We start from the raw sequence: 20,305 nt of genomic DNA, 5'->3' as shown, positions 1-20,305 counted from the left end.
ACGAGCTGATTGATAGCGGCCTCTTCCAACCAAACCGTCTTGCTCACCAGATCGCGGTGTATGCTCTCTATGGACCCATGATCCGTCAAGAGGTTGCGGACTTCACGGAGATGTGGAACGGCCATCGCATCGGGCCACAGAAGAATAGGGAGCATCTCGTCGCCGGGATCCCGATGGATCTGTATAATACAAGCGAAGTGGAGAACTGGGCAGTCCATCTAGGGCCTGCGGCTCGAGATGGGCTTGCCCAGATGATGGCCGCTGTCGATTCTATCGATATAGACGATCTTCTTGACCCAATAACAACGGACTGGTGTGATCAACAGCTCCGGGATCTTCAGTTCGATGGTCAGCTAGATGGGGAGCTTGATCATAAGCGACCACACCTTGCGATCTACTTACGGCTTAGAGATAAGATTCAGGTTCATCTCGACTGCGGGGCAAGTCCGGTGCTGAGCATCCCAGAGAGTCCAGTTGGAGGGCAAGAGAGATTCGTACGTAAAGAAGTACTCTATCGCACTCAAAAGCTAGCTGACAATGCTTTAGCTTCAGCTCCTCGAGCAGAACTACCTTGAGCCTATTAACAATAGCCTCTCCGGAACTGAGCTACCCGGCGATATTATCAATAGTATGGACGAGCTGATGGGGGACCTGGGTCACCTTGAGCTAGAGTAACTACTATTTCCTCGTCTGTTTACGAGGATGCCGACTACTTGGCCTCCTCGTATCAACTCCTCGGGTTCCAGCAGCGGGACCATGGGCAGTGAAGGCAGGGCCAGCCGAGAGCCCCTTATCCTCTGCCTCTACTGAGAGTGCTGAGCTTATAGAGTCTCGAGCTCGTTTCTGACCCGCGTGGGTCTCGTCCACATCGCTAGTAATAACCTCGATCTGGTCTTCTGCGCTAGCTCTCGAAGGAGGTAGAACTGGGCTCAGAGAGGGGCTCAAGGAGGGCGAGTTGAACTCGCTCCCGATTAACAAGGCTGGCTGTACCTTCACCTCGGCCTTGACTAGCTCTTTCTTGATTCCCTTCTCCTTTTTGAACGGCTTTACAGCTGACCTCGGTGTCTTGATATGACGAGGGGCCGGGACTTGTGGTCGAGGAGGCAATGGCTCATAGAAAACAAGGAAAAGGAGATATCTGCCCTCTGTTTTACTGAAACGAAAAGGGCAGTCCTCGCCGAAAAGCTCTGCGACTGTCTGTCTCTCCCAGTCGAGGTCGCTCAGCTCCGTGATACCCTCTTTAATATGGGCGTTCTGAACGAGTCTCTTGTCGAATTGAAGAACAGAAGAGAGGGCAGGCTTGTCCTTGAACTGAGGGAAGAAGATGCTGTCGAACCAGAAGTGGACAGGTAAAGATGGTTCCTCGTCGACGAAGGGGCGCAAAGCGACCTTCAGCAGCTCTCTAGCCAAAGACCACTGGGGCTCCTCGTCTTCGTCTAGTATTTCCCATGGGTCAGGCCTCGCAAGGAAGACGGTGAGGCGCATTGAGATCTTCCGCCTGCTCTTGTTTTGGCTCTGTTTAGCCACAGCCTCACTGAGTTGCGACGAGCTCGCCCTCATGCCCCTCGCAATCCGACTCTGGGTAAGTTTGGCATCTCGATACACGGCGGAGGGCCGCGATGTTGTGAGGATACGGCCAGGGCCGTCTCCAGAGCCGGTGAAGATTGTCTGTGACGGCGTGGAACGATCAGAGGCTGTTAGGTCGATAGACTGTATAGCGGAGGAGGTGGAAGCTGTCTCAACGTCTCGAAACGGGACTGGCGAACTGTCGAGGATGGAGATACTCGTGGGCCAACGTCTCCCGCAATATGGACACAGATTCGACCCTGGGTAGCTATCGCGGATGAAATCGTGGCTCCGTTGGTACGATTTAGGGGCCACGGTCTTCGGAACATCGGGACATGTCTGCGATAGGACGTGATCGGGCATATCTACGTACAAGACAAGGTCAGTCGCACAATCTCATGATGGATAGACCCAAGCTTACTTAGGGAATGGATGGGGATAGTCCATAACAGCTATAGGTTGGCGATGGGCTGGGTATTGATGCTGGTGTGGATGTGTGAGTGGAAGAATTGTGCCGCGTCACCAGGAATTATCACGACATATTCCCTGGTGGACATGCCATCTAAATGAAGAGATACCTTCCGGATAGTGTGCGGTACTGTAGTCTTGCAAGGGGCCACAAAATTACTAAGTATTTCCACATGGTTGAGGCTTCCCAAAAGGGTTATGTCACCCATGTGGTAATGTGCGACCGTAGGGGGTTTCCTCGTAGACAAAAGATTTACTGAGCGGAGACACGCAACCAAAGTCTATGTCCAGCCCTTCCGATCTAAAGCTTTCCAGCCCTGTTCTCAGGTCAAACACCCATCATCAGCACGGTCTGCTTAGACGTGATGAACGGGAGCTAGAATGGGACTAGGAACGGGGGCTTGTAATGCCGAGGCCCATTGCGCTTGGACTGGACCCAACAACTGACAGCTGAAGTCAAAGCGCATTGCGTGGCGAAAAGATACCGGGACCTTGATCTGTCACCTGTTGATTGCGACAGTGTCTGATCCGTCATTCCGTTTATTCGTTGACTGAAGTAGATGCCTCACATATCCAACGAGCAATGAAGGACGCCAGTCCAGCCGAGATGAGTCTGGATCCCTCCAGGCTTCTCGATCACATGGCAAAATGAGGAGGTCTCGATGTACTCTACTCAAACTCGCGGAAGCCCGTGAGACAGGCGGTCAGGGACTTTTGGGCTAGCTGGTCGCTAGCAGGGATGTAATGGGGATAAGTAGGGGAGGAAGCTGCGCACGGAAGGAAGGATCATCATTGCATCTTGACATTGAATTTTTCTTTCTTTTGAGTCAGAGAGACAGTGGTCTCGATGACCTTATTGTCAGAGTTAATGAAGACTTTTTGCCCTTGATTTTTGAGAGATTTTTACGATACTATTTTTCTGACCGCAGTCGCAATCCTCGTCCGACTTCAGTCTTCCACTTCGCCAATTGACGGGCTGCCGCGGGCCTCATCAATGCCTTGCCACCATCATTTCCTGCGGCCGACCCGATAGAGCATCCGATTAGATGCTTTCCTATTAGGAGATATAAGCCTCAGATCAATCCGACCACATACGCGTAGTCTGGTGCGGCTACGGGCCGACCAAGCAAGACGCCTGTGCGACGCTTTTCTGCGCACCCTCTTAAGGAATAGCAGATGATTTGGGCGTTGGCTATTGACCTTTTCCGCCGCTAAAATATGCATTTCTTTGGAATATAAGCTCAAGATAATGGAGTGTGAGAAGCCCATACTGACACCGGTACCCGCAATGTCGGAGACCATTCCGGGATCTGCCAATTAACATCAATTTTGGCTCATTAGGTCCCTGTTCAGGGGGTCATATCATCATCCGCACCACCGACAATGTATACAGTTCCAGAACGTCCCCAGAGACATAAATAGGTACGTAGTGTTGCCGCATACCTCTGTGCAGGTTATGCCTTCGTCGGGGCGTCTTAGCCATTGGTGAGGAGTCTGGCATACTCGGGATCATTCAGAATTGACGAAATGCGGGAGCAACGGGATCTGTCCCAGAGCAGCCATTCTGCAAGGAAAGTGCACTTTCGGAATAGCTCTGGAACGAACGGAGCAGACTTGATAAGGCAAAATCTCATTTTGGCCGTAGTGTCTAGCTGAACAAGAAGCTGAATTATAAGCAAGCAATTCAACTTGACTTCTACAGGTTTCTCTGGTCCGGACGACTCATTGGCATAAACGCGTTTAGTCAGGCGTAAAAAGTCGAGTGGTCTGTACCACGCGTAATGTGTATTGCATACAGCTATAGATATTTGCTAAGAAAACACAGAAAGAATCCAGGGATAACTGCAGGGGTCTACGTGGACATGACTTATTAGACGATGAGCAGTATTACTTCGTATTATATAGTAGCGGGGAATATGAACACCTTCTCTCTCCCTGTTGCATAGGAATTAGACAGGGCAACTGAAACTATTACACACAAGGCCCTCTTATACACTCTCCTTAGAGAACCTATCGCTGTGACCCTCCTCGCCATCGTCTACCACAACTGTAGTCTCGACCGTCTTCGTGATGCCATGTGGGCCAGGATATGTGGCCAGATGTATCTCCGAGCTAGAGCTGCCTTGACGAGTTCGCTCGTCTTTTCCTAACTTGCTCAAAATCGTGTTACCCGACTTCGGCATGGCTTGACTGCCGCTAACGACAACACGGGAAGTGACATAATTGGTTGGGTTGGATTTGTGACTGCTACTCCCGTACCAGCCGTCTCCGCGCCCAGCCGCACCACTCCTGACAACTTTAGAGATCAAGTTAGCCATTAGGAGCTCGATGTACAGCTTGACTATGTAGGCGAGAGGGGCGAATTGGACGTATCTGCGCGGGCAAAGTCAGCTGATTGTCCACATACACGTCAAGGATGGAAGAGCCATGGCAGTCAGAAACTCACAAGTAAGGGTTTGGCAAGCTCAAGAATCCAAGGAGCATAATATCCATAGACGTAGAAATAACTACCATGCCAGCGTTGAAGTTGAAGAGCCTCCAATACTTGCCCAATCCGTCGGCAATCAGGCGGAAGCGAACCAGATACAAGAAGTATAAGTTGAGCCCCAAGTCAACGACAAGGAAGAAAGACTTCTCCGCCTTTTCGAACATCAGGTTGAGATGAATCTGAAATGGTGTAGCTGATGGCAGGTGCGCGACAGTCCATATGTAGAAAACGGCTATATTGATGCACCCGATAGGAAGCGCGAGGCCCCATTTCAACTTCCTGGCTCTACGCCTGTTGGTCATGATCAAAGCTACGCGGTTGGCAATGATTTGGGGCAAGAGTTGAGTCTGAATAGCCCACAGTGCCACTATATATTCGTCAGTTCAAGAAATACTCATAGGACTCACATCCTATTTATAATTACCAGTGAATAAAAAGAACATGAGACTGGAGATGCTGGTTAGCATTGACGCTGAGTGTGACTACCGAACGACAAGAATCTACCTCCCGGGAATGATTTCATTCAGGTACAGAAATGTGACAAGGGCAAAGACAAAATTTACCCATGCCTCTACCCAGATCATATACAAGTATGCGTGATGAAGGCTCCGCGTGCGTCTCCATATGCCCCGTGTCTGCTGCACAGCCTTCGCAAAAGTGAACACAAAGACGCCCAAAAAGAGCCCGAAGTATATAGAAGCGAGATCCATATTGAGCTCTAGGGGGATCAGAGCGACAAAGGAACGACTTGGACTGAGCACGAAAGCAAGAATTAGGACTGGAAAGTGGTCGTAGAAGGTAGAACTACCTCGCCCACCTTATATATATATATAACTCGTCTTTGGTATACGGGAGTCATGGGAAGTGAGGTAGCCGGTAATTTAGAAACCGATCGACAAATTGGTCTCCATTGGTGGGTGCACGTGTACAGCTTCCCCGTGCACTGGGGGTGACATATGTCAAAAGTATTGTGCTTAAAGAAAGCCACGACTAATTCTGTAATTGGGATAGACACCGCTAGAGGAGTTGGCGTCAACTCTCGCGATCCTCAATGCAGGATCGGCCCGCGGACCAGACAATTGGCTTCCGGATGGGCAGCTAGACTCCGGATACAACAGATCGTGATCTGCGACCGGCACTTGATTTAGCAGGCTAACAAGTCACTCACACTAAACCACAAGTAGCAGGTCCCTACTCAGTACGAAGAGTTCTTGAGAGTAATGCCGAATGGTTCCCCGCATTGCAGGGATAAGCCTTTTAATAATGTCTCTGTACTCCATAAAGCAGGCTAGATTGGCACTAACCTGGCGGTAATCTTCACGAGTCAATTAGCGTTCTTATAGTACCACTCTAACCGTTTTAGCACTTCTCAACTATCTCTGATGTCGTCTCCCCAGTTGGTCAAGATCCCTAAAATGAAACGGTGCAGCAACTCCTACCGAGTAAACCGGCTCGTGATTGGTTTATCTTCAGCGTGAAATGCATCGCCCTCCACGTCATTCTCGACCCGTCTAGTAAGAGCAGCACTACGAGCAATAAATTTACCTAAACCAAAAAGGCGAGAACTCCGGCAGTAAAGACACCACAACTCCTGCAAGAGCCCTCCCTACTCCCAGGGTCCTTCTTCCAAGGGTTGGGCTGCAGCCCGACACTCTCTCGAGACTGCTAGCATTTGGTGGTTTTAGAGTGGATTTCCGAGTTACGCTTCCTAACCTCAAAGAAGAATTTCCCATGTCAGAAGTAGACCTGCTCCATTAAGGCTGATAATAAACACCTCGCCCAAGGACATGCCAGGAGGGAAAGAAATGACAGCTTGACAGGGTTGGCCTAGAGAAAACGTTGACTTGGGCACTCAGCCTGGTGACGGCAATTATGTCAACTATTTCCCCTGTTTTCTTACCAACGAGAATAATTCCACACCTTGAGGCTCAGCCATAGCCGTCTGCCTCACTGTTCGTTACATTAAACCGGGTACTTGAAAGACCACCCGTATCTACCATACAGTATGATAGCCGAAGAGATCTACGTCCCTCCTTCATAGTTAGATCAGGAATATGCATTAAAATGTAAGCGTGAGTCAGAGATCTTCGGATTGAACAGGGGACTTTCCGAATCCTGACCATTTGAAGAAGGGATCCGGAGGTGGCGCATGAGCAATTGGTGATGCTCGAGTGACGGCCAAGCAATCTAGAACACCCATCAGAACGAAAGACACGGACCAAGTTTGCCGATCTATTATTTCCCTCGAATAAAAAAACATTTAGTTAGACGTATAGCATGAATTAGACGCTCGACTAATCGCGATGGGGCAATGTTGATCCCTCCATCTCACGCGCTAATGGTTCCCCTTCCTCAGTCGCAATTGGATATCCAGGGGTTTCTGTGCCATCGCGTTTTGTGTCAAAGCTGGAATGGCACTTCCTTGATAGTTCACTAGGCCCGGGTATAGTAGCTGAACCGGCGTTTGATAGGGAACGGACTGATCAGTGTAGCACATGTTCCGTTGAGGCTGCCAGTGTTGAGGAGGCCCTGTGACATGAATTGGATGCACTCGATGTACCAATGTCAGAGCAACACCATTCATCCACGGCTGCAGAGTCGTCCAGAGACCCTTCTTTTTCCTCATGGCATTGGAGAAAATAAGAACGAGGATAACAAAAAACGCCCAGATATCGAGAAAAGAATCCAGAAGTTGGGAAACATTGAAGCCTAATGTAGCTGTAGAAGTCAAGACAAATACTACGTTAAGTATAAGTAACCAGGTCAGTGGAAGAAACCTGAGAATCGAAGCTGTTAAAAAGATGGCTGCACTCCAGTGACAACATTAAGAAAAATTCTCATGATAAACCACTCATCTCGCTACGACTTACTCCCCGACAAGGCTTGACGAAACTGGATTTATGCATGTCGCATTCTGTTACGCTAACTGATCAGACCAAAAGTGGAATGCACACTCCAACAGGAGGCGCTGATAGTTGCGTATATAAGAGATGCATATTATGTAACGAATGCATGATCGCTAGCGCATAAACTAGGGCCGTAGTTGAGGTGACCCAGTATAGTACCGCATAAGAGTCACGTATGCGATCGACAGTCCTGAGACCGGACATCAAAATGTCTATTTCTTCGGCGTCAGGCCCGTCATTTTCGTGATCCCCTCGAGCGTCCCGGATTTGTGGCCACACGGTATGTTCCTGTCCGAATTCTGCCAGTGCAACGCCGAAAAAGATGATCGCTGCAAAGGAGAGCAAGATAACGTATCACTCTTTGTGATGCCGATCTCTGCCTCTTCCGCGCAAACATGAAGCCGTTGTCGAGCTCAACGAGTGTGAGCAACAAGAGACTATCGGCGAGATGTCTCAAGAGCGTAGCAACTTCTCAGCGAGGAACTTGCCAGTGTAGTTCCAAGACGTTTCTAATTGTTTGCTCTCCACCACTTAAGGAGAAACGCCGTCGTTTAGACCTAGCGGGTTTCTTTCTGCATTGCTTGCTTGTGGCGAACGCTCTGCAGCATTACCGGAGTCACTCCTGTGCCGAGTCGTACGGCACCCGCTTTCGTCTAACAAGGAGCCCTGAACGTCCAACCGGTCTGGCAGGCTCTTGGCATCGGACTCGTTCGGTGGCAAGTTCCCAACGTGCCCGTTGTGGCCAGTGCTCTCACCCACAGGCCTCCCAAGCAGCACACGCTGATGGTCGACGATCGCGTGTTCGGGTTGGTGCAGAGAGGAGCCCAAGGTTTCAGCGTCAGGTATCGAGGTATCACCTTGCTTCGGTATGTGTCTGTCCGTAGATTGGCTACCCTGTGGTAACCACAGGCTGACCATTGGGACGACCACACCACTGGCCACATTCGAGCTAGAGCCTAGTATGGGTCTCTCTTCAGCGATTGATTTCAGCTGGTTTTGTTTGCGCCTCTCTGTCGGCATCCGAGCAACTGGTAACCGAGGGACATTCCTCGGTCCCATCATCAGTTCCACCAGTCTTGGCTTGTCTTGGAGCCTCCCCCCCTCCAGTGCCAACAGAGGAGCGTCGCGTACAAGGACGATGTTCACGTGGTCGACTCGTCATCTCTTGGCCGAGATCACAGTTGGTGCTAAGGAGCTGATAGTCATCAACACGGGACCATAGAGAAGATCAACATACCGTGAAGAAATATTTCAAAGGCGCGGTAGCAGAAATCTTCGAACAGTATATGCATCTGCCATGCGATCCATACGCCACAAGCCGATACATTTGTAATGTTTTCGGCCCTGCTTGGCGGCGTAATGAGCGCAACCTGCTGAGAAAATCTTTCATGGACTTATCGACATGTTCTATGCTCACTCCCATCTTGAGCAGCAACGCAGCATTATCCCATAAGTACAAGGTCCCTGAACATAGACAATGCCACGGCGCGATAGGCGAGATAACTAGAGACCTTGACTGGTGTTTGGGAATATCTGAGAGTTTAGCATCAGCTTGTCTTCGGCGACAGGGTGTCGCTGAATGCTCTTAAGACGCCCTGGGCGTGGTTCAGACCAAGCTCCGTTCTTTTCTGCTGCCATTGCTCTTCATCGCGGGTAATGCGATAGATGAAGTTGTGAATGGTGGCCGCGTTGGCCTCGCCGACGTCGCTGCTTTGTCCCGAGCTATCAGGTTGTTGCGGACTGGGATGACATTCAAGCGTCCACTCAATAACTGAAGGGTAGACGCTTGCGGGGAGAGAGGTGCATTCTGAAAAAGGATCGGTTCAAGATTGGCATGTTGGGGAGTTGGTCGAGGAGAGATCGAGTAACTGTTGGTGCTCTGAGAAGAAAGTAGAATAATCCATCATTTGTTCGCAACCCACTTGGAAAGCCGCACACTCGATGAGCGCAAAAAAGTTGGATCCAGTCCCTGAACGATATGCCGCTATGCCACAAAACTTGAAATGTTGACTAGCGTCCGTTCAGAGGTCTACAAGCAGCCCCGTGGTTCACAGGCTCGCGCAGCCTTATACTAGGCTCTTCCTATCTAGGAGTAGGGATTTGCATGAACCCAATGTTTATATTCTTGGACCTCTCAGCACTATAAGAGCGTGGTGGTCACGAAGGTTAGGGACTGGAATGCTTAGGCTATAGCGAAAGCTGTCCTTCAATAACGGATGAGGGTATTTAACTACTTCTGGAGACCCAGCTCCTGAATAAGGATAGCTGCCGCCTTCTCGCCCACTACAATAGCAGTGTTATTCGTGTTGGCACCTACATTCATAGGCGGGATACTCAAGTCCGCAATCTTAAGCCCCTTTGTGCCCCACACATTCAGAGACTCATCCACGACGCCAAACTCCTGGCGAGGAGCTATCTTCGCGGTGCCTAGCGAGTGCCAGGTGGTACCTATATTCTCTCGCAGCCACTTCCCAGTGGCCGCATCATCCTCAGGCGAGTACTTGAGGTCCTTTACATTGGAGAGCGGTGTATCGGCCTTGATACATACGACCTCAAACCCAGCGGGGAAAGCTAGGTGACCAGGTGCAAGCTCGCCACGATACATAGACGTGCGGCGCATGATCTCGCGCTGCTTCTTGTACGCCCAAATCTGCTTCTTCAAGTCGATGTCGTGTGCGTCCGAGAAGAAACCAACATCGAAGTCTAGGGGATCGCTGAGCTCTGGCCCGGTGATGTGCATGTGTTTACGCAAGTAGGGGTACGCCGTATAGTTTCCTATTGTGATGTACTGTGCCTCTGGGACAGATGACGGGTCGCCTAAGAAGCTGCGTCTGTTAGTACTACTGCCGAGGGGAACTTTACTAGGACTCTAGGAGTCCTCCCGGAAAGCTTACCATGACACAACACCCATAAGCATCAGAGGCCTGTCAAGGGCGTTTTTAAAGTCCCGGTTCCAGGCGGCTTAAAACTCAAGGCCAAGGGCTGCCACATCTTCTTCTGTTGGTCGAAGCTTGGACGAGATATCGGTGGAATTCCAGCCCAAGATGTCATCTTTAGCGTCGATGAGGTTTTAGCAATTGCCAGGGTTCCTAAGGACGACGTCAATCGTCTCGCGTGGTTTAAGACTTGTCCTATAAGGGTAGAGAGACAAGTTGTGGTTCTAGTAGTCACGCCCGACTCCGGGCAGATCTACAATAACAGAGACGCCAACCTTCTTCAATACCTCAGGGTCACCTAGACCAGATCTCTCAAGCACTGGTGGTGTGCTACACGCGCCACAGGACAAAGTAACCTGCTTTCTTGCTCTTACTATAAGCTTGGGTTGTTGAGGAGTTGCCAGAGTGGGTTGCAAGTCCGGGTTAGGTGTGTATTCCACACCGACAGCCCGCTTGTCGTCATCGAATAGCACACGCACGACTTTTGACTCCACCAGCACATGTAAGTTGGGGAAGTTTCCAGAGCGGAGCTTCTCGTGTAGGTACTTATGCACAGTGTCTTGTCGCTTGCCGTCCTTTAAGATATATCATTGCCAGCGCTCGATGCCGTTGTTTGCGTCAAGAGTCTGAAGGTCCTTGATCTCTGGCCAGCCGACCTGGGCCGCGGCGCTGATGAAATCGTCCTGAGAACCCCGCGCGCGGAATGTGCTGCCAGAAACATGCACGGGGCCGTCATAGCCGTGATAGGCTTTCTCGCCCTGACCATGGTAGTTCTTCAGCTGTTGGAGTGATCAATTAGCACAGGCGTGCACCTGGGAACCCAAATAGCTCGAACATACCTTCTTGAGGTACGGCCAAAGCTCATCCGCAGACCAGCCACGGGACTTCCATCAATCAAAGTCCGATCTTTGGGCTCGCGTATACATCATGAAGTTGATGGATGACCGGCCACCTTGGGTTCCGCCGGAAGGCACGATAATCTCCCGGTCTGCGAGCTATTTGGCTTTGTTACTCTTGTAGAAGATGGTTGTCTAGCTAGTAGGATGAAGGTGGCCGAGGAAGAACACCGGGTAAACAATGTTTAGCACATTATAGTTGTTCGGGCCGCCCTCGATGAGGAGGATCGACAGCTTGGGATCGGCCTCAGCCACATGCCGCCGTACCACCTAAGATCAATCAACCATGAGCAGACGACCTTAAACCAATAGAAGGCGATGAGACTTACCGCCGGCAATGATCACATCCACCTCCTGAACATCATCGGCCAATTTGGTATAGACGCCCATTGTGATTCAGCGAAAGTCAGAAGATGCTCAAGGTAATCGTGATAAGAGAAGGTCAAACAAGCCTGCAGTCTCTAACAATAGGCAGCCATTTATTCCCGCTCCGGCATTTATACCTTCCCTTTTTTTCAACCCAGGATACTCAGCAATTACCGCAGAGCCCCTCTCCAACTGCATCTTTGGGCCCCTGCCTCTCCTGTTACATATGGAGAAATCTATCCAATTCAGGGAGCTCGTCGGGTTACACTGCTTAGGTAGTGCATGAGCTGACACCGTACCCTGCCTGGAATGTTACGGGGTTTCCCGACTTTGCCTTGTTGGTGAAGGACCCTTGAGAGCAAGGTTTCATTGGACTTTTTTAGTAGAAACGGCTCTCCCGATGTCATTGAAATTGCAACAGTGTGTTGGTAATTAAGCCTCGGCTCCTCTAGACCCAGTTTTGAAATTTGTCCGCTTCAACGGTCGGATCTACAAGATCATCTCGTGTCACTTAGCCGGGCCAAGATCGGTCTAGACATGAATCCTAGTGATACCCTGACTCGCCAGCTGCGGTTTTTCGGCATTGTACGGATATACGTCTTCCTTTGCCAGTCACAATGAAGTCACGCAGCATATCTCCGTACCGACCTGTGATTCCCTCATCTCTGTATTTGGGTAATCTACCAAATTGCGGTGCTAACCTTCCAGGGTCCAGCGTCTATCTAGTCCTCCAAAAAATGCTAAGGCCAACGCGACGAAATCATACAAATTGTTCTCGGTAGGCTTGGGAATTATGCTTTAGCCGGCTTGTCGATGACTGCGAGCTGCCATCCTCGTCGTCTTCCAAGTCGTCACGATTCCGAGGTGACACAGTGACCCGCGTCTGCACAATTTTCGTGATCCCCTGGGGAAAACTCTTAGGTGCTTCATCCGCTGCCTCGGCTTCAACGTGCGTCCGATTTCCGGAGACGATGTTGTTCGAAGTTATGGCAGCTCCGGACCTGTTTTTCGGTTTCGACTGCAATTCGGTGCCGCGTGCGTACGAGCTGCCGTCGCCTGTCGCGCGGACGACCTTGACAATTAGGGAAGAGATGTTCATCTCGATATGCAGCTTGAGCATGTACACCAGCGGGTGAAACTGGACATAACTAGGTAAAGGGTGGTAAGCATCAACCGCAGAACCAAAGAGCGCCGACGACGTACATGAAGCCATTTCCAATTGACATGCTACCAATGAGAATTATCTGCGCATCATCGCGTTAGTATAGAGACCGCCGTAGCCGCATTCAGGCTTCGCTCACATCTAGACTCATCGATACCGCCACCATCATGAGGTTGAACCTGAACAACGGGACGTATTTTTCGAGGCCATTCGCGATCAACTTGACTCGAAGCAGATAGATGAAGTAGAGGTGTAGGCATGCGTCGATAATCAAGAACAGACCCTTCTCGATTCGATCGTAGATTTCGTTGACATGGACCCATGTCGGGGATATTTGCAGGCGTGCAGGAATCCAGATGACGAATACGCTGATGTTAATCAGGCCCAGAATGACTGCGGTAACCCATCGGATTTTGGCTGCGTCGCGCTTGTCGACCATCAAGAGAGCGATTCGATTAATGATGATGCCGCAGATGCATTGAATCTGTACGACCCAGAGGCACACTGAGAGCGATAGTTAGCGGATTTTCCCCTTTCGTAGGATGGACTCTGCGGACAGAATGCAAAATATATCCAAAAGCTGTACAGCCTCGTTAGCATCGAAAACACCATCAACACGCCATCTAACTCACCTTGGATCGATGAATCCGCGAAGGAAGACCCAGGACAGAACGCCAATAACCATGGACACGATCCATTCGGCCCATATCATATACGCGTAGGCGTGTAGGCGACGCGACTGTCTCCATGTTGCCCACGTCTGTTTGAACGCCTTGGTGCCTGAGAAGACTCCCGTGGCTAGGGTAAAACCCCAGATGATGCTGGCAATCAACAGGTCATTGAGGCTGGGAGTGACTACCACGTAGGTATCCGGGACGAGGAATCCCGCCATTGCCAGAATGGAAAGTCGGAAAGTCGCAGTCCTCTCTCGACGGTGGCGCTTTGGATGGAAAGGAGTGGTTCAAGAGTTGGTCTTGTTTCATGCCGATGATGGAGTTAAAGCAGATTATATCTATGCGATGGCAATGACGGATGGAATTGTGTCTGCGGCAGCTGATTTTCTGGGTCTCGCAGAAGCGATAGGAACCCTTCCCCGGCAGTGCTACCCTGGCTACATGGAACACCTTGGTGACGATCTCACTTTCCACGGATGATGTCGAACAGTGGAGTATATTCTAGCTTGTTGATCCTGTTTTGCAACCAGCCCCACAAACTGTCACCATAATGTCTCCATTTGTGGCAGCTTCCAAGCCCAAATGCAGTAGCGCCTTCCGAGGCTTACAGGGGCAGTTCGCCCGAGAACCCCTGAAGAGCTGCATCTATCAACACTGTCTCCCCTAAGCCTCAGGCACGGCTCACGGAGCGCGGAGTTGAAAAGTTGGTGGCTAACCGTCCATTCCCACCTCTTTGCGCCAGGCCTCGAGAGTGTTCACCCATGACACACGCAGTGTTGAAGTAGCCTGTTTCGCTAGTGTGTAGATCAAACCGCAGTGTCTGAAAACTTCTATTTGCAGACCTAGAGTAGTGCCTATCCACAGTCAATCGCCGACCGAGGGCTGTCTGCATAACAGCCGTCTCGAAGCGACATTTTGCAATATGTCAGTAAGAACCAGAACATTGTGCTACCGCAGTGTTTGAGTCAGCTAACCTAAACGCTTGTTAAGGCCGGGAAGGACCTGGTAGTGGATTCCTGCTTCTCCCCTGAGCAAGTTGTTGGGAGAAACCTAAGAAGACCTAGTACTGACGCAAACTAGATATTATAGCTAACGGTCAATGCAACCGCAAGTCTGGGTCCTTAGCACCGAAAAATTCTATCGTTTCACGCTGCCATCCCGCCGGATTTGTGGCGTCAGCGTCAGCGTCGTTCTGATCGGCGTAAGACATCTAGAGGTATAGCTCTTCAACACGGTCGAGATGGCAGTGGGAATGGATGAGCGGCGCGCTGATAAACAAGGGGAGGGGACGCACGACGGCAACGGCTTGATCTCCATATAGCGAAACCCGAGGATTCTCGTCGGTGCTAGAAACACTGTCCTCTCGCCACAGTTCGTCACTAACCCAGGACCATGCCGCCACCCAGCGGCACAACTGCAGAATGCGGTGGAACGGACAGTCAAACTTCACCCTGCGCGGGAAGCTCCGCCGGGGCAATGTACCGGCCTTCCACAAGCCACAAAATGGCATCCAAAATGCATCATGTAAGGAAAGCGTCGATCACATTGTAGCAGCCCCAGTACCTGCTTCCCCGCACCGGGCCCTCCGGGAATGCGAAGGGAACAGCGCCACCTGTCTCAAATCAATCTGCGCCCCTTTCAACTTTTCTTTTGTCCTCTGAATGGCTTTATTCCTATGAAGCGACCGTGACCCACGATATGACGACTCATGGACCCACTCACAAGCTTTTCGTCTCTGAAGCGCTAAGAGTAGCAGATGTCACGCTTGCATGTCTCGATATCAGCGGCCCGTGGCGTTGGGATTGGTATCTGCCACTTTCACATGGCTTCCGCCGTTGACGACGCACTGGTGCCGTTTCTGCCCTAGCGGTGCACGGGCTAGGAGTGGACAGGTCGGGAGTGGACAGGGTCACTTCACCCAGAGGAAAGACGAACACCTCGCGTGAACCAATTTGTGTCAGCTATTCTAGCAAATGACCCGCGCAACGCCTGTCTACATGTTGTACCAGTGGCATCTCGTGTTTGACGTAATAGATGCTGCCCAAGACGTTGATTCTTTCGCGCCGGAAATCTGGAAATACATCGAAACCCTGGCGCTCATCGCTCTCTCCATAGCGATGGTCGGCGTTGTGCTGATTCTTAATTTTCTTCTCGACGACGGGGGCTACCAGGCTTGCTATCAGGCTGGAAATTGCACATTAAAGTGCTGAATTGTACAGAGGATGGACCCGACGAGATGTTATGCTAACTTGAAGGTATAGTCAGATGTGATTAAGATGGCAGGGTTAGTTCTAGCTTTCCTTAATAGCTATGTCTTTTCGCCTTTAGCAAAGTTTACTGCCGCATTCCCTTCTCCTGGAGTTGCTTAGTCAACTTCTCCTCCTCCTCGAGTAAGTGGTTATCCTGCCCAACTGGGCCCACAGTAGGGTACAGTACCTCTAAGGGCACTTCACGAACATTAACAGACGAGTTGTCCTTGCTTCCGATAAGCAATGTCTCAATAATATTACCATCGCCATATTGCGGCTCCTTTAGGACACTCATCATAACCGAGGCGCACTGCTCAGGCGTGAGAGTCAGGTCATCAGGGTGCACCCTATCGCGGCAGTATTCCGGGTGGAAGATTGGTGTCTAGAAGTAGGAAGTGACGCCTCATTAGCAAATACTCTAACAAATTCCATTAGATACCAAGTGACTCGGGACTCGCGATGTAACCAAGGAAGAAAGCAGTTTAGGAAGGAATCAAGGGAGGATAAACGCACGTAAACAGCACCAGGGCAAACAGCCGCATTCCTAATACCCAGCCGCTTTCGTAGCTGGCCTAGAGATCGAACAAAGCTCACAATAGCTGCTTTGCTAGAAAAGTATAGGGGCGTTTGGAGCGAATGAACATAGCCTCCAAGGCTGGCGATCCAGAGCACGTTGCCCTCAATATTCCGGTTCTCCAGCCAGTAATCAATGGCAATCTGAGCGAGGCGGATAGGTCCCATAGTATTTACTGAGAATGTATGATAGACGCCCGGTGAGGCGTCTGCCTCATCTTCAGCTAGAGACGAGATGCCAGGCGCGTTCCAGAACGTGCTAGATGGTGGCTCGTAGACGCCAGCGCCGTTGACCACAATATCAATACGTCCAAACGTTTCGAGAGTCTTCTTCCACAGAGAGGCAATCTGTCCCCAGTCACTGATATCCGTTTTGTGAAAATCGACCGAAGGTGTGGTGGCGTCTTTGGAGGCGTACTTGGTTACAAGAGCCTCGGCTTCGGGCCGAAGCTTCACGTCGGCTATCATGACCGAGCAGCCTCCCTCAAGAAGCTGCATCGCAAAGGCCAGGCAGATGCCTATATCTCAGTCAGCTCTCACGAATTCACAACCGCACATGCCCATCATACGTGGGTATTGTGAGTATTGAGAATGAAGCTCCATCTAAAGGTAAAGCCTACCGGATCCAGCACCAGTGACAATGGCATATTTGCCCTTGATATCGTAGGTGGACATGGCGTCAATGCAAGGTACGACTTTGAAGTAGTTGTCTGTATGTATGTGTGTGCCCGAATAGAGGCGAGGTTGAATGGCGGGTACCATGACTCTAATAAGTCCCTCAAACAGCGACATAGCCCCGCAGACCTGGCTCTTACCTCTCGAGTTTACGCGTAAATTGACCATGCTTCGAAGCCACTGTTGTGGGTAGCATGGGTATTCTGCAAGGCACCTTTTTGGGGGAGATATCAGCCAACGGCCTATTGGATGCCACTTACCCGAGCGGAATGTCACTCAAATGCCGATCGCTGTTTCACCGCCCGAACCCCTTTTCATGCGAGTCGTGCGAACATACTACGTAGTGTTGGTTGCAAGCGTATGTAGCGCTAAGGATTCAGCGAAGTCGGACGTGTTCCCCGGTTTACTAGCAGCTCCCCCGCAAGTACTAGGCGCGGCACTAGGCAGGTAGTTGCCGGCTTACGAACCGCTATTTGTTGGTTGCTACCCGTTAGTCCGTAGCGGTACGGAAATCTATGTCTCCATCGATTGGTTCGTGTGCCTGCCAGGGGAATATTCAGAACTGACAGGTCAAGGGATCATGACTCGAACATGGTAGGTTTCCTGACACCCTAGCAGCAACAAAGAAATCCCTTTTCTCTCACCAGTTGGCCTAGATTAGTTCCCATGGTAATCTTCACCCAGATGGGGAATGCACTAGAGAAAGTTGAGTTCCATTGTCTTGCATCATCCGTACATCTTCCCTTGGATGATTGAGCCAGCGAGCTCGTCAACAATACAAAACCCTCGCGGCCCACAGCTCCTTGCCGTCGTACCTGGTGTCTCCTGCGGTTTCCGATCCCGAATAAATAAATCACCTTGAAAACGGTCTTCACAACCAAAGCTTTCTCGCCGTTCTTGATTTGCCAGCCCATCATGGCGGATTCTACGGAATGGGAAGCTGTGAAGCCCGGAGGGCTTGCAGCAGCGATCCTCGGCGTAACGATTACTTTCTCCGTCCTATGTATCGTTGTTGTCGGCCTCCGCGTCAGCGCTAGGGTATCAATGGGAGTTTTCGGACTTGAGGACTGGCTCATGTGCGTTGGATTTGTGAGTGTTAGAGCGAACGACACCCTTATCAGAAGCAGACTGACAAGACCAGACCCTCAATATGGTCCATAATGGGATTGTTATTTGGGGAACTTTTACAGGTATCGGCACCTACGATTCAAAGCTGAATACCGCGACGATGATAGAAGGGGCTAAGGTTTGTGTGTTTTGTAGTTTTGACGCTTACTTGTTTGGCTGATCCCCTCCCCTAGTCTATTGTGTTCTGGCAAATATTCTACATCAGCGGATCGGTATTCATCAAGGCTAGCATCTGCGCGACATTGGCACGAATTGCTACGCAGCGGCGATACATCTACACTCTTTGGGGGCTTGTTGCTGTATCAGTCATAGCTACCCTGGTTGCCATTTCTGCAGTCTTGGTCCGGTGTAAGCCGGTAGCAGCGTCGTGGAATTCTGCTCTAGGAACGTGTATTGACCAATCCATCATTATTGCCTTGACATATGCTGTCTCGGTAATTAATATCGTGACGGACTGGGCTGTCGCAGTTATCCCGGTATTCATCCTCTGGAATCTCCAGATGCGGAAGACGCTCAAGAAGATGATTGCCCTGGTCCTAGGCCTTGGTGTGCTGTGGGTTCCTTCTCCAAACATCCTATTCATGTCCTCTCGTTAATCCAGTATCCCAGGGCTTCTATTGCGACCATCATTCGAATGCCATACTCCTCAGTGTATTCCCACACTACCAATCTACTACGTACGTCAGCCCCTCCTCAAACTAGATCAAGTCGATTAATATTGTCACTTTTCTATCAGATGACATCGGAAACATCATCCTATGGACTGTAGTCGAATGCGATCTTGGTATTATCGCGGGCTCGCTGCCAATGCTCCGAACGTACATCCGGAAGTTCGCCAAGGACGAGAGCTCCTATCAAGGGGGTTCAGGAGACTTGAATCTGGTGACAATTGGGAGGATCAAGGGGAAACACCACCCGATCCATGACGCTGAATTTATGGTCACCGCAGTTGGTGGAGATGATCGTGAGAGCGCCAAGGATGATGAAAGTACGAAACAGATGATCAAGGTCACGAGGAGGATAGATCAGGTTTCAAGCAAACGGTATGAGCAGGTTTAGTGCCAAGACTTATTACCATACTTGATAAACGAATGAGACGGACAAGAAAGTGAGAAACCGAACTGCTGACTTATAGCCTACGCGCCCCAGGGTTGCCCATCAATCAAGTCTCCCCGCCTGACCCTGACCCATTAGCTTCGACCCGATATCCTTGTATCTACTGGGTTGACCATCTCGGTGACTCGAATCCCACGCAGGGGATGAGACATGGCGAGGCTTCGCAGAACGGCGGTGTCGTCCACACTTTCCTCAGAAAGAAGTATCTGTATTGGTTAGAAGCTCTCGGTCTGTTGCATGGTATGTTGGAGTAAATGCTCTTCTATTACCAATGGTTGGTTGTGGACACAGCTAGGAATGCGCTAATCTGGATGTTAAACCAACTGGTGGATGTGTACCACCGATGTACCATTCGCCGCCATGATCTACCCAGTCCAGTCACAGCCAGTGTGGTTACCTTCTATACTACTAGATCAAAGTGCTGCCTTGGCATCTCGTCCCGGACTTCTCAGTAGATGCACTGAGCCTATGACATCTTTACCAGTCGAGCAGATCCAGAGTCAACGATTTAGTGAGACTTGAGTGCCAGGCAATTATCTGGTATCTGATAGTACATTCTCCACGAGCAACAGCAATTCCACGACAATATGTATGTGTCAATGCGGGGTTTTCCTTGTGGGAAAAAGCCAGTTGGGTTGGTGCCGGTCAGGCGCTCATATATGCTGGGTTTAGACAATCGCCGGCAACGCCATCATCATCCATCCATTCCATTATGTTTCCAACAGGGTCTTGGTCCAGTATGTCCAAACCATCATTGGATCCCAATAGTCCAGAGATTTAGACTATTAGTCCAGACTGCAGATCATGGAAGGGCATCGATCAATCCACGGACGCCCGTTGTGGACGCTAAGGACGTCTGCTGGCGGTTAACCGAGAATGCAACGTGTCACAAAACCAGGGTACTCATGATTGTTGTTGTGCCAACCATCCGGGGTCCGTGCTCGCGTGCATTCATTTAATTTTGTTTTGCATAATTCTCGTCAATTTACTGGTGCGATGCAGATCGCTTCACACGACTGTCGTCGGGATGCGTGATGTTGGACCCGACAATCTGACACGGCTCGGTTAAAGGGGCATACCATCCTAGTGTCAATCCACGAAC

General features: G+C 50.5%; 6 protein-coding genes across 6 annotated transcripts; 1 reads left to right on the top strand and 5 right to left on the bottom strand.

Moving 5' to 3' along the window:
- Positions 1-4,319: 4,319 nt before the first annotated feature.
- BGZ61DRAFT_281179 (uncharacterized protein) lies at positions 4,320-5,232 on the bottom strand (the record flags this gene model as incomplete). The annotated part of the gene is made up of 4 exons (XM_046238460.1): positions 4,320-4,407; positions 4,481-4,889; positions 4,947-4,969; positions 5,027-5,232. Coding segments are annotated over 4 exons (726 nt in total), but the record flags the coding sequence as incomplete, so codon positions are not given.
- A 1,625-nt stretch (positions 5,233-6,857) lies between these two features.
- On the bottom strand, positions 6,858-8,487 carry BGZ61DRAFT_485713 (uncharacterized protein; the record flags this gene model as incomplete). The annotated part of the gene is made up of 4 exons (XM_046249745.1): positions 6,858-7,261; positions 7,393-7,414; positions 7,477-7,757; positions 8,067-8,487. 4 exons carry the CDS (start codon positions 8,485-8,487, stop codon positions 6,858-6,860), a joined length of 1,128 nt encoding a protein of 375 aa, XP_046095942.1.
- A 1,171-nt stretch (positions 8,488-9,658) lies between these two features.
- On the bottom strand, positions 9,659-11,650 carry BGZ61DRAFT_499714 (uncharacterized protein; the record flags this gene model as incomplete). The annotated part of the gene is made up of 7 exons (XM_046251435.1): positions 9,659-10,253; positions 10,323-10,389; positions 10,600-10,939; positions 11,021-11,143; positions 11,204-11,248; positions 11,432-11,530; positions 11,567-11,650. 7 exons carry the CDS (start codon positions 11,648-11,650, stop codon positions 9,659-9,661), a joined length of 1,353 nt encoding a protein of 450 aa, XP_046095941.1.
- Positions 11,651-12,386: 736 nt separating this feature from the next.
- Positions 12,387-13,680, bottom strand: BGZ61DRAFT_370056 (uncharacterized protein; the record flags this gene model as incomplete). The annotated part of the gene is made up of 5 exons (XM_046241991.1): positions 12,387-12,774; positions 12,830-12,870; positions 12,928-13,292; positions 13,346-13,368; positions 13,421-13,680. 5 exons carry the CDS (start codon positions 13,678-13,680, stop codon positions 12,387-12,389), a joined length of 1,077 nt encoding a protein of 358 aa, XP_046095940.1.
- A 2,048-nt stretch (positions 13,681-15,728) lies between these two features.
- BGZ61DRAFT_593930 (uncharacterized protein) lies at positions 15,729-16,959 on the bottom strand (the record flags this gene model as incomplete). Its single annotated transcript, XM_046256814.1, has 3 exons — positions 15,729-16,093; positions 16,225-16,802; positions 16,905-16,959. The coding sequence occupies 3 exons, from the start codon at positions 16,957-16,959 to the stop codon at positions 15,797-15,799; spliced, it is 930 nt and encodes a 309-aa protein (XP_046095939.1). The 3' UTR covers positions 15,729-15,796.
- Positions 16,960-17,475: 516 nt separating this feature from the next.
- BGZ61DRAFT_465030 (uncharacterized protein) lies at positions 17,476-19,211 on the top strand. Its single transcript, XM_046247530.1, is given in 7 exon segments — positions 17,476-17,590; positions 17,636-18,048; positions 18,101-18,205; positions 18,261-18,640; positions 18,697-18,762; positions 18,774-18,775; positions 18,824-19,211. The coding sequence occupies 6 exon segments, from the start codon at positions 17,875-17,877 to the stop codon at positions 19,144-19,146; spliced, it is 1,050 nt and encodes a 349-aa protein (XP_046095938.1). The 5' UTR covers positions 17,476-17,590; positions 17,636-17,874; the 3' UTR covers positions 19,147-19,211.
- Positions 19,212-20,305: the final 1,094 nt, after the last annotated feature.

Source organism: Ilyonectria robusta (assembly GCF_021365365.1).
Source record: "Ilyonectria robusta strain PMI_751 chromosome Unknown BGZ61scaffold_39, whole genome shotgun sequence".
Taxonomy (NCBI): domain Eukaryota; kingdom Fungi; phylum Ascomycota; class Sordariomycetes; order Hypocreales; family Nectriaceae; genus Ilyonectria; species Ilyonectria robusta.
This window is presented reverse-complemented; position numbering and strand designations above follow the sequence as displayed.

What these genes read in the sequence shown, in the direction of transcription:
- BGZ61DRAFT_465030 (XM_046247530.1), top strand. Translation starts at nt 17,875, where the DNA reads ATGGCGGATTCTACGGAATGGGAAGCTGTGAAGCCCGGAGGGCTTGCA. An exon ending in GGCTCATGTGCGTTGGATTT is followed by an intron (nt 18,049 to 18,100) that starts GTGAGTGTTAGA and finishes TGACAAGACCAG; the next exon opens with ACCCTCAATATGGTCCATAA. An exon ending in GTCCTAGGCCTTGGTGTGCT is followed by an intron (nt 18,641 to 18,696) that starts GTGGGTTCCTTC and finishes CCAGTATCCCAG; the next exon opens with GGCTTCTATTGCGACCATCA.